Genomic DNA, 18,447 nt, shown 5'->3' on the forward strand with positions numbered 1-18,447 from the left:
TGATAAAGAGAACTATATGATTGAAAAAAAATTGAAATAATCTACTCGAAAATGTTCTAGTCAAAGTTTCATTCCTCCAAACCTTTTGAAATTAATCTTTATTGAACAGTCAATTGAAGCCGGTGCTTTGCAGATTTTTCCTGTGATATCTATGTATTGTATCTAATCAACTAAAAGTATTCACCATGCAAAGACATGAATGCCTGCTTGCTTTTCATGGAAAGCTAATTGAGAATGAATGTGAAAAACTTTTCAGTTTTTCAAAAAAAAAAATAAAAAAAAATTGAATAAATTATTCGAAACAAACAAAAAACGTGTTTACAAATAATTGAGAATGGAAATTATTATTTAATTTTTCACTTCTTAGAGAATTGAAAAAATATCAAAATGGTTGTTTTTCAAAATTTCACTATATAAAAAAATAAGCGACTTGTTTGGTTCATCTAATAGTTTATATGGTTATTCTTTTTAATATTTTCAATTTAAGTCAAATAAGGCCCTCGTTTTTTATTTCTTAAAAAAAGTGTATCTAAAAGGGATATTTTCTTAATTTTTCATGAAAAAAATCTCTAGGATAAATAAGAAAATTAGAGATGAAAAAAAAAACTATTTATAAAAATAAACACAACTTAAATGTTGAATTGAAAAAAAGAAAAGCACCCTATTTTTTAAAATCTATCACACGGTTGCTGATGGACTCCTCTGAAAGCGGGATATTTAGCCATTGATTGTCGATCTTTTCTGTTTCGATGACAACTTCTACGTAGTAGAGACGTTGATGATCACTATAAAGAAATGGCAAGGATAAAAAGGGATTTTCCTTTTATCATTTTGGTCGAGTGAAAACTTGTTGCGACAGACTTTCATGAAGATTATGGCCGACTAGGTTAAATGATCACGACAATCTTTTTTTTCCTTGTGTGCTTTCTACACGAATGGAGTTTCTTTCCAAAAGATGTAAGCAAGGAAAAACTTTGTGAAGTTCGACCAAAATAGTTGATCTTTTCAATGATAAACACAACATCTATTTTGGACAGAATTGCATGCATGCCCTCTTTTGAGACGTTAAGATGTTAAAATCTCAAAAGTGATGAAGATAATGTTAAAAGTATCTAATTAATCTTTACATGTTTGCAAGATAGCTAGCCAAGGAAATGATTGATTTAAACTATATGTTAAGTGGTGCATATGTATTACTTTCCCTTGATTTAATCTTGAATAGGTTACATAAAAGCTCCAATATGTAAATATTCCAAACAAGTACATAATCGCAAAATTGACAGTTTGGCTGATAGCAGCTGAGCGTGAGTAAGGTTAGATACATTGGACTTCAAAGGGAAAGAAAAAGAACAGCAATACATTTGAAGGGGACAAATTTGAATATGGTGGGTGCGAATATGAAAAATCACAAGGACTGCACTGAACTTTTTGAGAATTTTTGGGGCCATAGCCCCCTCATCAGAGGCTGATGCGCCGCCCCTGGTGGCTGAAATGAGCGGTGATAGCATAGTTGGCTCTCATAGTAAATTTCTCCTAGATTGAGCAGAGTGTACAGCACTCCTGTCTATGCCTTTGTGGATTGGCTTGCCCATGGTTTTGACTTCTGAGAACAATCTAGCTCCAAACTGTAGCAATGCTGCCTTTGGATCGAAGGATATGCTTGCCTTTGGATGGGAGGAGAATTGTGGTTCGAAGCGGACAAACTCGTACATGAGATGGAGATTGTTGAGTGCTTTTATGAGAGTGAAAAATCTTATATTGGTAAGTAATTTTAAAAGTAATGAGGTAAATGTATATCATATATTTAATATAAAATTATTATTAAGATTTTATTAAATATAAAAATTTTTGGATTATGATAATCATTTGACAATATAAAATAGTATAAATTATTATTCAAAACTAAAAGGACTAAAAAAATTATAAAACAATATCCAGAGATTAAGCAATAAATTATTCTATATATAAATTAAATCATCACTAATCAGATATGCATTTACAAAAATTTCAAGCTCAAAAGAACTCGTAAATGGCGTGATGATATATAAACATAATAAAAAACCTCATTTAACATCTTAAATGTTTAATTAGAAGTGATTCCTGAAAGGTAATTTCGACCTTGTGAAAGATTGTAATACTGAAGTTCCCCCTATGGTGAAAAAAAAATGATTAATTATTAGTATTAACTGAACCGTTTAAGAAAAAGAAAGGAAAACGATAATCATGGCTAACAAATAACAGACACATTAACCAAACTCAATTATCCATTGTCGCCGGAATTCAGGGTAATTTTTTTTTTTTAGGTTGATAGACGGTTGAAAATGGAATTTTTTGATTTGAAACATTCCAGTTTATTTTCTAGGTGACCGAGGTCGTTAAACTTTAGCAGTGCAAGCGATACATTGTCTATTATATTTTTTTAAAGCATTAAGTGGTGGATTATTTAAGAAAAATTAAGAAAAAATAAGGTTTAGATGAACGAGTTGTTCTAGGCTCGGATACCTGGGTTTTTTTTGCCTGAGTTTTTATATATTTTTAAGTAGATAATATTTTTAAAAGCATTTTGTAACACGATACAAAACAAATATTCAACCAAACTTGATTTAAAATTTTCTTATGATAAAAATCAATTCAAACTTGATAATAATTATATTACCATAGGTAGGTGAATGGAGTTAACTTTGAAGGGTTCATCTTGATTCATTTTTTTTTTATAATTTTTTTGAGTTTATTATTTACCTAAAGAAGTCCAGATACATGTGCTTACCTTCTTTGATGAACTGTTCTGGACCTAGAAGTACAGATGTCGTAATATTAGATCATACTTCACAACAGCCAGAAGAAATTAACATAGACGTTCCTCCACATATACTATCCGGATGCTTATCCTAATTAGTCATAATTAACTCCATTAATAGAATCATCATAATTAATATATTTTTTTAAACTTTGGATTTGGTACTAATGAGTAATGACTTTATGCGCGTGGGGATAAAAATAAAGTGATTAATTTCTCGAAAACAATCAAGTTTTCTGCATTGGTTAATGTTTGTTGTCTAATCACCAATCACTCGTTGATCCAATTAGCTAACAACATATTACTATTCCTTTTTCTTTTAATTCAATTGATCAGTCCCATTCTACCTAAGAAAACATTAAAGAAGAGAGAGATTAAGTTCATTTATCCAATCAGATCAAAAGCAAATTATCCATATTATAATTTAAAAACTTGTTATAGAAAACATGTTCCATAAGGAAGTGCTTGATATGATGGACTAGATATAATAATTATTTTTTTATAAAATTGTTTGGTATACCGGACAATATAAAAATTAATTTTTATCATGTCTAGTGTTGTCCTATCTAGTGCGCTGTTTTAATGAAGAATATTTTTTTCCACTAAAAAAAATAGAATAAGCTTGTCTAGTTACATATACAATAATTAATTTAGGTAGATCCAAGTCAACATAAAAATAAAAATAATTATTATCATAGTTTTAAAATCGGACTCATGAGTCGATCCAGAACAAGATCCATGTCACAGGTTGGGTTGACCATTGATCTGGGTCAATATAAGAATAAAAATAGTTATTATCATAATTTTAAACCTTACTCGGGGGTCAACCCAGGTTAAGGTCCATGTTACGAGTCTGGTTGACCATTGACTTGGGTTAATGTAAGGATAAAAGTAGTTATTATCATAGTTTTACAATCCGATTAGAAGATCGACCCTAGATAAGGCCCGCGTCATAGTTCTGCTTGATTATTGACCCCGTCCAGTCCAGTCAAGTCCAATTCAATTAATATTATCCAACATACTAAACATTACCTAATTATCAGCTTAAAATCATTAGATTTATCTTCAATAATTCATATTTTAGTTCTAAAGTATAGTTATCAAACCCGGTCTAGTTTAAGATTTAGATTATAGATTTGTTGAATTAACTTAAAATAACATTGTTTTGGACCAAAAAATTATATATATATGGTTAGGATAAAAAATTAATTCATTGAAGTTAACTTCTAAGTTTCATTCAATTTTAATCGGTCGAACCTGATCAGCTAGATTTAATTAGATTAACATCTAATTAATTCGGTTTAAAATAAAATTTAACCTGGATTAGACTCCTTGCCGACAGATTACTGAGTTTGCCTACCAGAAAAAGTTTAACAACGATACTAAAGCATGTGGATATTGACCCAAAATCTCTTAAATAAGATATTGCCGTGTCTGTTTTCTTTTTTTTAGCTAAATTTATGACCCATCTAGAAATTGTACTTCTTTTTATGTGGATTGGAGGATCACCTCTAGACTACAAATGAAGGAATGGTTACGTATGTTAGCTTGAGAATATAAGTGGAGGACAGCATAATCACCAAGTGACCATCGATCTATTTTTTCACGTTTGATAAAATAATTTGTTTTTCAAAGTTCAAAGAGGTGTTTTTGCATGATTGACAATTACAGAAGTCATTTCAGGGATTTCTTAGGGGAGAAAAAGTCAATTTAACAAGGGGTAAAAACGTGTGATGTTTTAGGTTTTTGTTTCGAGAATTCGATTCCAGCTTTCTTTGATACTAATATATTTTCCTGCAGCTTCATTAATCAGATGATGACTGCAACTGTATTTACTCACTAGTTTTATGGATTAGCTGCCATCATCTCAAATTTATACCTCACCAGTACTGCAACAGGAAACTGATATGATGATATTAATGTTGAGAAGTATTAAAATGATGATGATCATATGTACAGAAGTTAAACAGCATGTATAACCCCTTTCAAGTAATGATGTTAGCAGTAGAAATTCCCTACCAGGTACTATCAAATTCATCTGTATTCCACCACTTGAAATTCATGAATGTCTCAAAAGCAATCCATTGGAGCAAATTGATGGAAACTTTTCACAAAATTGTATGAATGGAGAGTTATGTTGTGTATCCCAAAAACAATAGATAATCTATTGTATGAATGGTGGGCACTTGCAACTGGGAAGATGCAGAAGAAGTTCTGGCAGACCTTGTCATTTGGAGTAGCCTGAAAAAGACAGGCAGGAAGCGCGCAAGAAATGAAGCTTAGATTCTGATGTTACTGATATACTTTAATTAAACTTGTTTCCAATCCCTTTTTTTTCTTGATTTTCTTTAAACTCATCATGTTCTCCTGTCATTATGAATGTTGTTTTATTAATAAATTAATAAATTATTATATATATAAAAAAACTTTTTACAACATGAAAGAAACTGAACATCTTAAAAGATGCCCCAACAACCCAATAAGTTGCAGTCGACTGTATTTAACAACGTAACTCTATTGATAATGTCAGATTCCACTGCAAGTCGCCCTCACAAGTTAATGAACCGACCGATCACTGGAATTCCTTCACACTAAGAGGCAGGATTAGCAAGAGGTTAAGGAAAAGTTAGTGGAATCCATTCACAGAACCATAACATTAAAGCAAATACAGTTTATTCCTTAGTGATGTTAGTCATTAGCACAACAAAGGTCATTGACAAAGAAATAATGTGTATAATATGTTGAATATGCATGGAATTTGTACAAGTCAATGCAAATAGACAAGATCTTTAGAAGTTGAAAAATATATATGGCATGCAATTAACCCTCTTTTCTTCAGCTTTTTTATGGGACAAGTACTAGTGCATACTCTTTTTTTTTTTTTCCATAGATTTGTAGAGAAAACCATCTTTGCTTGAGCAAACGGCAACATTTTTCCACATACCCACCTTTTGGTGTCCAAATTGCATCAAATAAATTTTAAAAATCCAAGTTCTGCTTCTACTCAGATACCCACGTACGTCACATTAGCAAAAGTTCATTGAATTAATGAGACAAATAGTGAAGGATCCTCGAAGCTGTAAGCAGAAAATATCTGAAATGAAAAGAGAAAAATATATGTATAATATGTGTATGTGCATGCATCATGGAATTCATGAAGATATTATGTAATTTGAGAGAGACAGAGAGAGAGTGCTTCCCTTTTTTCTCTCTTGCTCATTTCTTTATCTGAGCAAGACTCTATCTCTATCGAAAAAACTTTTCTGGTAAATATGCTAGTTCATAGAAATGGAGCTATGGAACTGATGGGAGCCAACCTTGAACTCTACTTAAAGTTTAAAATATATACACATATTTTATATGTGAATAAGTTTTAGAGATAAACAAGTTCAGCCCAGCAAGAAATTGAGCAGAACCACAGTAGTGAAATATAAAAATCCAATTTTCTAAAATGCTCTTGAATCTAAATGATAATCTTTAATCAGCTAGATAAACGATTTGACATATAATAACAAATATTATTAATTCTTGTCAAGAGGATAATTTGGAGCATGATAATATTTTAAGAGAGAGGTGCCTTTTGATGGTTTATGGGACTTGATTCCAGTTAAAATATTATGTGATAATGATCTTATATCTCTTAATTAGTCATCGAATGAAGAGAATTTACAGCCAATGCAATCAATTGTAGTTGTTATCATGGCTTTGTGACAACTTCCAAAGTAAGGTTGTACTGTGATATTTTAAAGTCTTTTTTTTTTTTGATATAAAATTATATAAAAAAAAATTATTTTAAAATTATTTTTAATATTAGCATATTAAAATGATTTAAACATAAAAATTTAATTTTAAACTAAAAATAATTTATAAAATATTGTTTGGATCGCGTTCCCAAATGACATCTAAATATATAGAAAAATATGATGTCATATTAACTTCTTTTTATATAATAACTCTATAATAAATTGGAAAACTTTATGTCATTCAAGGTGTAACTAGTAATATCTTATTAATTACTGATTGAATTCATCTTGAAAATAGAAATAAACATAAAAGAAAAAGAAAATAAAACTCATGATCTATTAAAAATGATAAAAATACCTCTACCTATTTTATTTTTTTCTAGTTATATCTATTTTTAAAATATTATTTACTTCATAATAAATTATATTTGATATATGCTTGTCGCTAAGTTTCTTGAAAATTTACACGGATTTAATCCAGAGTGGTTGTGACGAGGTCTAGTTTGCTGAGGGCTTGAACGAGAGGGCTGGACAGGCTATTCTCAATGGACAATAATCCCTGCCATTTAATTTTAGACTATCCTTCCTTGTCGCTTTCGTTTAACGGCAAGTTATCCATCCTTCTTGTTTGGGCCAGGCCCAATCGATAAGCAATTATCCATGCTGTTTAGCTGCAAGCTATCCATTCCATGAATGCACAGCTATGAGCTATGTATGTTGCTTGGGCTTGGCCCAAACCGGGGCTATCCATCAAGGCCTTTAGGCTTGGCCCAAATGACAAGAAGTTTTTTATTTTTTTTTGGTATCATATAACAGGATCCGAAGATAGATGTGATTCTCATTTATATTTTCGATATATTGTTTTTTATTTTTTAAACAAATTAAATCATCTTAATTTTAATAAGATTTTTTTGGTATCATATAACAGCTATGTATGTTGTTTGTGTTTTTTAAATATTTTTTGTTTGGAAATTTATATAAATATATTTTTTTATCTTTTAAAATTTATTTTTGATTTCAATACAATCTAAAATTATAAAAATAAATATTTTTAAAATATAAAAATAAAAACACAACGGCACTCGAGAGACACGGGTTCACGATGCCACCGACAAAGCCTTGTCCTTCAAGAGGGGCGGGGATTTCTTTGTCATATCCGTCTAGTGGGTTCCACAAAGTTAACGTTTGTGTAACACCAAACACAGTCTTGGCTTGGAGTGGGTTGGCATGTGGTGTGGAGACATTCTCATATTTTTGCATTAAGCTCTGTTTTATAATTCATTATAAAAATTACATCTTTGTGATTTTATTTTAAGAAACTGACAGAATTTCAATGCTTATTGTAGCCATAGTTGATTGAAAACTAAACTAATTAAAAAAGAGTTGGATTATTACATGGATTGCTAGACTAATCTGAATTAAAAAATTAATATTATCAAGTCAGTAATTATCGGATTTAACTAGAATATCAACCCATATAAAAACTATGTGTTTCAAGTTTTTCGACTAAACCCACAAAAACATACTAAATTCAATAAATATAATTATACCAATAATAAAATTATATTTCACACCCATCTATTTATAACAATCTTGATGTTAATTATTAGAATAGTACATTGGTACCAGATTTATCCCTTTTAAAATTAAAATGCATAATGATTTAAAACATTTGAAGTTAGATTATTATGAATTAAGTCTATCGAGAAATCATGATAAGGGTGGTTGACCGGCATGTAGAAATCCTGTTCCCTCCCATTATAAAGGACACATCCATCCTACGCTACCAGCCATAACGATTCCGATAACAACATTCGGAAAGGAAGCTGTACTAGCCATGGCTTCCAACAAGAAAATTGTTGATGAAGTTCCTGGTTGGATTCGAGTTTTCGAGGATGGAACTGTGGACCGAACTTGGACGGGTGCACCAGAGATGGAGCCCTTGTTGAAGCCAGTCTCACCCCACGAAGAATTCATAAATGGGGTGGCTGTTCGTGACCAAATTATCGATTCAAAAACAGGCCTTGCAGTCCGAATTTATGTCCCAGAAATGAAAAGCAATGTCCAAACCAAAGCTAAGATACCATTGATCCTTCATCTTCACGGCGGCGGCTATTGCATATGCCAACCTGACTGGAGCTTATACTACCACTTCTGTACACGACTGGTGAGCTCGGTTCAAGCTGTTTTGGTCTCCGTCTACTTTAGGCTGGCACCCGAACATCGGCTCCCAGTTGCCGTCGAGGATTCTTATGCTGCGTTGCTCTGGCTCCGTGCCAATGCTCGCGGCGAATTATCTGATCAATGGCTCACGAGCTATGCTGATTTTAATCGAGTGTTTCTGGTCGGGGATAGCTCCGGTGGGAATTTAGTGCATCAAGTAGCAGCTCAAGCAGGGTTCGATGATATTGAGCCTTTAAAGCTAAGAGGCGGGATAGCCATACAACCTGGCTTCATATCGGACAAGCCGAGTAAGTCATATTTGGAAATACCTGAAAATCCATTATCAACAAGAGAAATGATGAAAAAGTTCACGTCATTGGCCGTGCCTATTGGTAGCACTGGGGAGCACCCAATTGTGTGGCCAATAGGTCCTCAAGCACCACCACTAACCACTCTGAAACTTCCACCTATGCTCGTTGTGGTGGCGGAGATGGATTTGCTTCGAGACTATGAATTGGAATATTGCGAGGAGATGAAGAAAGCTGGCAAAGAAGTAGAGGTTTTTATGAATTATGGAATGAGTCACAGCTTCCAGTTTAATAAGCTTGCCATTGACATGGATCCAGAGATAGCTACCCAAACTAATAAGATGATTGAGGTGATTGTAAGTTTTATCAATAGGAGCAGCTGAGGGTATTGATCATGATGTTTTCGCTTCTAATTTCATTGCTATATGGCCATTTTGCCATGTTACTTGTTGCAAAAATGCCTAGCAACTCCATCTTTTAGTATTGCTGCTTGATCTTTTCCTGTTTTTGAATTGAAAATCATTTTAACATGTTATTTGAGGAATTTTTTTTTGGCAAGTGAATAAATATTATAGGATAATTGGCGATTTTTCGTGAAATACAATTTACATTTTTTTTTTAAAAAAAAAAAGCCTATTGCAATATTATCGTCATAATTTCTTAATTCTAACCTAACAATCTCTTACTTCATGGCTCCATAGGCCAATATATATATATATATATATAGATTCCATCAACTCTGTTCCTATTTAAACGATTTTGTTTAATTAAGCCTTCAAGGTAACACTACAGGAAGGAATTTATTGTTTAGGATCTTAAGTGCAAGTGGCGATAAAACTGTTGGGAAAGTTGCTTATTACCCTCTATTGAATATATTACAGTTTAGACGCAGGAGGCTGTCTGAGAAGATGCTTTCTTACACCTGGAATGTGAACGCTTTTGATGTAATGCTCCCAATTTATGCTTTCTATATCGAAATTGAACCTCTTTCTCTCTTCAATGGACATGTCTTCAATCAATCTCTTCGTATTTGTAACATCGAACCTGACGACAAACCATAGATTAATTCCCATAATTTGGTTAGCTTTTAACATCAAAACAAAACAAAAGCCTCGTTTGGTACTGTTGTGCTAATAAGTTAAGCATTTTCTTTCAAACTCTTAAAAGTAGAACGGTTCGGTAAGAAACTTGTTTTAAATATGTTCATGTGAAGTCCCATGACAGGATTAATCTTGACATTAGTATATGATTAAGTGAAAGTAAAGCCCTTACCTTCCTTTATAAAACATATAGGCCTTGTATAAATTAGCAATCCGCATAAATCTATGCACCGTCTTGAAACATGCCAATTGCATTCGAAGATACCGCTTGGGATCCGACATGTACACATTATCATCAGGTGTAAGTCCACTTCGTTGCGCTACTTCATTCTTTATGAAATCGGTAAAGCTATCCATCGAGGCCAAAAACTTCATGGGACGGATAGCAATCTTCTTCCCTTTTGAGTCTAATAATGGTGAAGAAGAGAAATAATCATATGCGTAGTTGAAGGCATCTTTAAACGAATGCGGATTTGCCACGGATGTCGCGACGTGGTAAACATGTAGTTCTGGTTTTCCATCAATCCCATGCTTTGCTAAGGCTGTCAAAGTTGCATTCACTACCATGTCCATAGGAACCTACAATCAATATTGTTATCAAAATATGAAAAAGAACAAAAAACTAACATGGGTTGGAGAATATATATATAGTTACTTACAGTATCTGCAATTGTATCAGGGTCTCCGACAAAACCTGGCAGCTGACATTGTCCATAAGCTGCTAAGATTGGCACCCTGTTGTTTTCTCGTTACATATCAAGAAATTGACTCATGGAGCACTTAAGAACTGATTAGAATACACAAGTGGAGTAATATTACTTAGAGACAACAGAATGTCAAAAAATGGAAGCATACTTGTATCCTTGGATCCATCCGGGAAAAGGTTCTCTGTAAGTGCTCTCAATCAAGCTTGGACGGATGATGACAGTAGGTATGCTAGATCTCATGCTATCTATTAGCATCTCTCCCATTGCCTTGGTCATTTCATAAGTGCTGCACCATCCATGGATTCTCGCCCTATATGAACAACCAGTAGTGAATTAAGAACAGTCCTATCTATTTATTCATGTATTTGTAAGAAAATTCATGATCTGATATTATCTGTCACGTGAGAACTTCTTAGTTATGAATCTATGGATGCATGAGGTCCTAAAAATGATTTCTTTTTTTACTTAATTTCTTCAAATGGTCATGCATGTATATCAAGTTGTAAACCTTCTACATGCTTTAAACAGCTGTGTGCTCTGCATTGCAGGGGGTTAATCTTCTAAGTATTTTAAATAGTTGTAGATATAATTTTAGTCATTCGATTATTCATATACAATTAATTATTTAGTAATTCCACTACATGGCTATACTTTTTTTTTGGTGTTATTATAGTTGTTATAATTATGTATATTTGAATAAAATTATTAACAAATCACGTACCCATAAAAATATTTAACCTTAATTTAATATAATTTTTATAGTTTTTTTTATTTTTTCCCCAACTTGGTATAATTTTTTTAAAAATTTAATTGAGATTAAATTTAGAAAATTTTTATTCCGAAACTAATATCAAAAGGTAGTGAAATTTTTTTGAAACTATATAATATATATAATCTATTTTCTCAAAGCACTTTAAATTTAAAATTTTAATTATAGCTTATTTTTAAGAAAAATACCATTGTATTCATTTGTTTTCTTACTATTATTAAGAAAAATGTTGTAATTAAAAGATAATAAAGAATCATATTGTACATAAGTGATCTCCTCTAGTATCATAAGCTTTTGAATAGCTTGAATGATCTTGATATTTATTGATATCTAGGTTAAGAGATAGTTTCTAGACTTTTATGCTTTCATTTTTTACCAAAAATAAACTTATATCAAGAAATTGTTATTCAAAGTATTTTATTAAAAAAACTTCTCATATTATTTTTTTCAACTTGATATTAATATTAATATTTTTATTATTTTTATCTACATACATGGCTAGATGGACACGGTATATATACTTAATTTTTTAATAAATGTTAGATTTTATTGGTTAGATTTTACTGATGCATAAGCATTTCATATGTCATCATCATATCACCCTTACCCTTATAAATTGCATACATTTTAATAATTTTACATGAGAAAAAAAAAGAAAAATATTATATTGTACACTTGATATATATATATATATATATATATATATATATATATATAATTTTGATGAATTCAAGAAAAATGTTATAGTTTCACTGTATGTATAAAATAGAAGATAGATGGGAACCTTTTAGCGCCTTTAAATGCATGGAAAGGACAATCTACGAATAAAGAACAATTTTCGAATAGTCTAATCTTATACGTACTTTAATGTTCTTCAATTTTAATTGATTTACTTTTTCAAATTGAGGAATATCAACTTTCACGTGTCTTCATCCAATTAAAGGACTCTCTCAGTATTATATTCCTCATTTTAGTGACAGTTAACAGATAAATATTATATTGGATCTCAGTGGGGTTTAATGGAGAAATTGAATGGCTAGCCGGGGCTCATCAACTGCCTAAATCTAATGAATATAGGGTTAGATTGATGGATTTTGCGTCACTGGGGCTCGACTGCCAATTTGACACAAACATATGCAGGTGCTCGAAGGGATTAAATCAATACCTTTCCATTCCCAACTCTCTCATGATTCGATCTGCATTTCTGCCAATAGATTCGACTGCAACAGAAGCCAACTTGATTTCAGCATCGATATCCAAAAAGGGGACAGAGATTTCTTGAGCTTTTGAGGTGATTGTGTCTCTCCTTGCAGTCCTTGGTTCCAAGCAGAAAGGCTTCTCAAAGAATACTCCTTGTCTTGTTCCGATAACATAAGCTGTGTAATACATAATATGGTATATATTTACCCCCTTGATCCAGTTATTAATTAATAAGATTATAAGAATAATCAAATGAGGCTATTGATCTCCATTTGTACGTACCAGATGAGACATGCAAGAAAAGTCTAAGTTTCTTGCATTTCTTCCCAAATTCCAAGACACGAGCAGGCCCTTTCGTGTTTATGTTGATAGCAACATCGTACCTACGTATTCATGTTCATGTAAATATATAAAAGTGAAACTAAATTTGCTATAGTAACATATGAAATTGAAAAGAAAGAAAAAATAGTGAACAACTTGGATGGCTTGGAAGATAAGGCCATAAATTACATGGTACTTAATTTCTTACACTTTACTAGACACAAAATTAAGAAAACTTTACCTTGTATCCCAAGTTGTCTTAGCTGCTGAGTTGATAATCACATCAATTTCTTTGGCAATTTCATTAGTTGTGTCAGCATCAATCCCTAAATTTGCTGAGCAAACATCCCCACACACTGGAACCAGCTTGCTCATCATAAAGGCTTCGTATGAACTTCCATGAATTGCTTTAAGGATCTTGAAAACTTCTGCATTTATGATCTAACTAAAATAGAGCAAGTCAAATTTCTTATCAAGAGTCTTCTATTGGAAATAAATCAGGAGTTTTGGGACTGAAAGTTTGATTTGGTTAAACAAGAAATGATATACAAAACATACTTCACTTTTCAATCGCTTCATTGTAGCTTCCTTGTCTTTCCCCTTGATCAAGAGAAACAACTTTCCCACATCAGGAATTCCTCTCAACATCTTTTCAACCAAAGCTAAAAAATAGAGAGAGAGATTGAAAATACTCAACAATATGGTTTTAAGTTTTAGATTATCAAGAAAGCATATGAAATTAAGAGATTAAAATACGAGGGGGAGAAAATTATTAATGCTAGGTCCATCACTTACCTTTTCCAAGAAACCCAGTTGCACCTGTGATGAAATAGTTCTTTCCTTGAAGAAACTCGACAATGCCAATACCATCACACGGTGATGATCCTTGATCCATGGAGTGATTTGTCCTCGTGGACTTAATTTTAGCAACAAGGCAATGCTATTGCGTTAGTGTTTTAATTTGAAGCTTGGCTGAGAAAAATGTGCCTCGAACTTACAGCAGGTTTGGAGGAGGATGGATTGCATTCAATACATTATGTTTAGATTAATTAATAAATTCCCATTGGTTTGCAGAATTAATTCCTAAAGTTCCAATATGAAAACAACAAAATTGTTCCAAATGAATAGGTGTGATTTCAGAATCCTTTCGCTGGTGCTGGTGGGGTCGACCACTCACAAGAATAGCAGCTTTTTAATTTTTAATGATTTTTTAATGACTAAAATATCCTTATTTTGTTTAGAATAACCTAGATAGCAGTCACGAGTCACTCGGCGGGGCCGGTCTCATTTTTTTCCTTCGTAAAAAATTAAATATTAAGGTAATAAAAGTGCTTTTAAAAAAAAATTAAAAAATTAAAGGCTCGAGTTTTTGGCTCATCGATGAGTTTAATAAATTTGAATAATTTAGAAACTATTTGGCATTACGTTTGTAACTGCGTTTTGTTAAATTTTGATTTTTTTTTTTGCTAAAATTGAGTGCGGTTTGTACTTTTTGGATCGTTTTGATGTGCTGATGTCAAAAATAATTTTTAAAAAATGAAAAAACATCATTGGCATATATTTCGGCACGAAAAGCTATTTGAAAAGCACCCGTAACCACACTGTCAAACACGCTCTTAGTAACTTGAATAAAACAAATACATTGAAGCAAACTATATATATACCCCATAGTTTTTTTTTTAAAAAAAATAACTCAGAGTGAAATAAGAATTAAATGAATAGTAATTTATACCAAGGCAAATATTTGTAGGTGGGATAAATTGAGTACTTAGTACAGAAAATAAATATAAATAGCGAGGTAATATAATGAAAGTTTTCTGACAAAATAATACAGTTTGAGAAGGTGTCGTTTCAATAGCAACAATATTAATTAAAAAATAGTTAATTTTAAAGGTGTAATTTAACTAGTTAAATTTTAAATTTGATTTTTAGAAGTTATTAGTTCGAGTTTCATAAATCTCAAAACTATTAAAAACTTACATGGTCATTAATTTTAGAATCGATAAAATTAGTCAAGATGTATACAAGATTGCCCGAATATTCATATTAATAATAATAAAAAAAAAGACAGTTTTTAAAAACAGCAAGCAAACGGGCATTTACTGAAATCACGACAATTTTAAACTGTACTATTTTTTTAAAACAGTTATGCTGACTGTGCTTAAAAAAAAAAAGAAGTTTTCATGTGGCCTCTGAATAAAGTGTATTGTGCGGCAGGGCATCTTGAAAGTGAATGCTGTTCCTTTAATAATTGAACATCAAATTGTTTTGTTTTTTTATTGACTTAGATAGTTTTTGAGAGTGCCAAAAGTGTATTTCATATAAAAAAAACATTTAATTAATTGATATTTTTAAAATATTTTTTTATAGTTTTGATAAGTTAAAAATTAAAAAAAAACTATTTTAATATAATTTCAAACGACAAATACTTAAAAAAAAACACTCTGCTTTACAATATTAAATACAAACTTAGCCTTTGATCTTAAAAATGGACTGTTGGTGTATTTGTACAGGAATAAGACATAGGGTTTGGTGGAAATTGAAGCTACTTAATTGTGTTTAGCATCTAGGTAAATTACAAGTCCACGGTCTCAAAACTTGCATGTAATTATAGTCATGTCTTTTTCCCTTCAGTGAGGGCTTTATTCCTTGAAATTGTACAATAACATATATCTTTAATTATGCCTTATAATCTAGAATATGGCCATCCCTAATTTAATTTCCGGCCCCATGTCTATCAATTTTCTTATAGCAATTGAATATTATAGGATAATTGTCCATTTTACATTGAAAAATGTTTTTTGATATTTTTTTTAATTAACATGAGTATCCGAACTAACTTGCGCGTTGATAAATAATGATATGAAAATTAACTAATATATTAAAAAAATATAATTTTTACAGTATGATTCAGTCATTATTAATTGTATTGTTCACACATTACACTGTTTATTGAGCACAGTTCATACAAAAACATAGCCCTGTTCATTCGGTAGTAATTTTGTTGTTTTTTACTTTTAAGGACTAAATAGTAACTTTATTTTACGATGTTTTCAGTCTTTGTTTTAGTCCTTCTATTTTATATTTGTTGCCTTTTAGTCCCTCATTTTTTTTTTTCCAGAGAGGGGTGAAACTGAGGAGAGAGAGGACAATGAATAAGGCTCTTTAGATAAATAGCACGAATGAGAATGCACGATTATTACATTTGATCTATAGCCATGAAAAGCTCACATATATAGGTTAAGAAGATGCAGACTGAAATTGAGATCCTAAAACACCTATTGAACTCCAAAACATCATAAAAAACCAAATTAAAAAAACATTTCAAGTTTGGTTATACTTTTTTTCCAGTAATATAAAAATTCTAAATTACTTCTATAGAACTTCACTCTTTAAGATAAATTTATTAACATTAAAATCAATTATTTTTATCGATATGGACTCGAAGAAGATAATTGACGAGATTATAAGTTTTATGAATAGGCATTAATCGAGGGAAGTTTTGCAATATTATGGATTAGATAAAAAAAATTAAGAGGGTGTGTTTTTAAGAGGTGGTGTGCTCTATTTAATGTTAATGGTTATTTGCGTTGTTATAATTAGAAGTGATTATTTTTTGTTCGGTTCGATTTTTTTGCTCATTCCTTACAATATAATATAAGAATATTTATCTGGTCAATTAATTAATGTGTGTTGTTTGGTTTAGATGAACAATTTTCGAAGTTTATTGATGGAATTTTTGTGCTTGATACGATCTTTGCCAATCAAGTACGTAATGCATGGTGCTACTTGAAAATGATTTTTCCTCCATGATATATACAAAAGTGTCTTTAAATCGGAAGAGAGAAAATCTAGAATGTCATAAAATAATTACTTATAGCGACATAATTAAACACAAGAAAAAAAGATAAGCAATTAGATAGAAAAATTAAAAAAAAATTAAGTGTCTTTTCCATATGCAGTATTGTCAACTTCAATTGTGAGAAAAAATCAAAGGTGGAACACACGTGCTGAACAACAAATGGTGGTTTCCAAAGTTAAATACGAAATAAATTAAGGACACACAAATGGAAGCATACCTCTTTCCTTTCGTGTCCACTAACCATCCACATATATATATATATATGCACGCGCATGACAGTGCTTCATCGCGGTAATTTTTTTTATGTTATTGTTTTTGTTGTTATATTTAAATTGTTTGGATATGCATTGTATGTTGTCACTCTATGATGCTTGAGTTTATTATATATTTTCAGACTTAAATTACTTGGATCAGCTGAATTAAAAATAAAAAAACACGCTAGACAACTCATCGCTCATCAAGATCTAAGTAGCTTGTTTCCAGACCTATCGTGATTGGGTCTAGCGTGTCTGTCAGATCCAAGTCGTTTTTCAAGGATCAAATTAAAATTTTATTAAACTCTCCTTACAACAATTCACAGTGAAATGTGAGAGGATAAACAGTAAAATAATATACGGTGAAGAAGTCACGCATTAACCTAGGAAAATATCAAAGCCACATCTAAGGAAGCAAAATTACTTATGTGAAAGATTTGGAACTTTATCTTTTCATGCTAAATTGCAAAGCTAAAAAAAATTTTGATTTTTCAATATTTATTTTACATGCTTTAAGAAAATTGCTAAATAAAATGTTATTTTCTATTTTTTTTACAAAAGTATTATTCCTACATATATCTTGCAAAAATACTAAAACAATATTCATTACAATAATACTTTTTTTCACTAGTTTTTATCTTTTGATTTTTTTTTAATTTTATGTTTTCTTGGTTTGTTTTTTATATGAGATTATTCTGGTCTTATGACCTGTGTCATGAGTTTGGTGAATTCACCCCCAAGTTAACTCGGTAATTTTTATCATTTTTTTAATTTATTTTTTAATTCCATCCTTTAATATTGAGTTGATTGAAAATCATTTAGGTTATTTTTAAAACCGTTAAGTCAACTAAATCATATCAAATTGTTAAAATAGTTATGTGTCAAATATATTAAATTAGAATTGGCTCTTTTAAATAATTTTTTACTACTACAGTGCATATAAATAAAAAAAAAACTATATTTATGCTTTTAAAAAATTTATTTTTTAATATTAAATTGATGGAGAATCGTTTAAGTTATTTTTAGAATTGTCAAGTTATCTAAATCATATCAAATTATTAAAATAATTATATATCAAGTATATTAAAATAGAATTGACTTTTTTAAATAAATTTTTAATACTAAAGTGCATATAAATATAAAAAACTTTTTATTACCATTTGACTTTTTTAAATAGTATCTAGCATTGAAGATGCATAGCACTGGGAGATACTCTTATAAAG

The 18,447-nt window shown here is 30.8% G+C and overlaps 2 protein-coding genes across 3 annotated transcripts; one reads left to right on the plus strand and one right to left on the minus strand.

Annotated features, from left to right (window-relative positions):
* Positions 1-8,250: 8,250 nt before the first annotated feature.
* LOC7464068 (probable carboxylesterase 15) lies at positions 8,251-9,555 on the plus strand. The gene has a single exon (XM_002322569.4). The coding sequence runs from the start codon at positions 8,378-8,380 to the stop codon at positions 9,392-9,394; it is 1,017 nt and encodes a 338-aa protein (XP_002322605.4). The 5' UTR covers positions 8,251-8,377; the 3' UTR covers positions 9,395-9,555.
* Positions 9,556-9,757: 202 nt separating this feature from the next.
* On the minus strand, positions 9,758-14,213 carry LOC7458908 (fatty acyl-CoA reductase 2, chloroplastic). 2 transcript variants are annotated; one of them, XM_002323185.4, is made up of 9 exons: positions 13,904-14,213; positions 13,667-13,770; positions 13,350-13,549; positions 13,070-13,170; positions 12,753-12,963; positions 10,967-11,128; positions 10,771-10,846; positions 10,284-10,690; positions 9,758-10,055 (listed from the first exon to the last, which is right to left on the minus strand). In XM_002323185.4, exons 1-9 carry the CDS (start codon positions 14,001-14,003, stop codon positions 9,887-9,889), a joined length of 1,530 nt encoding a protein of 509 aa, XP_002323221.4. In that variant the 5' UTR covers positions 14,004-14,213; the 3' UTR covers positions 9,758-9,886. The 2 variants fall into 2 exon arrangements, with proteins under 2 accessions (XP_002323221.4, XP_024443084.2); XM_024587316.2 differs by having other exon boundaries at positions 13,350-13,553; positions 13,904-13,948.
* Between the last annotated feature and the right edge of the window lie 4,234 nt (positions 14,214-18,447).

Source organism: Populus trichocarpa, chromosome 16 (genome assembly GCF_000002775.5).
Source record: "Populus trichocarpa isolate Nisqually-1 chromosome 16, P.trichocarpa_v4.1, whole genome shotgun sequence".
In the NCBI taxonomy this organism is placed as follows: Eukaryota; Viridiplantae; Streptophyta; class Magnoliopsida; order Malpighiales; family Salicaceae; genus Populus; species Populus trichocarpa.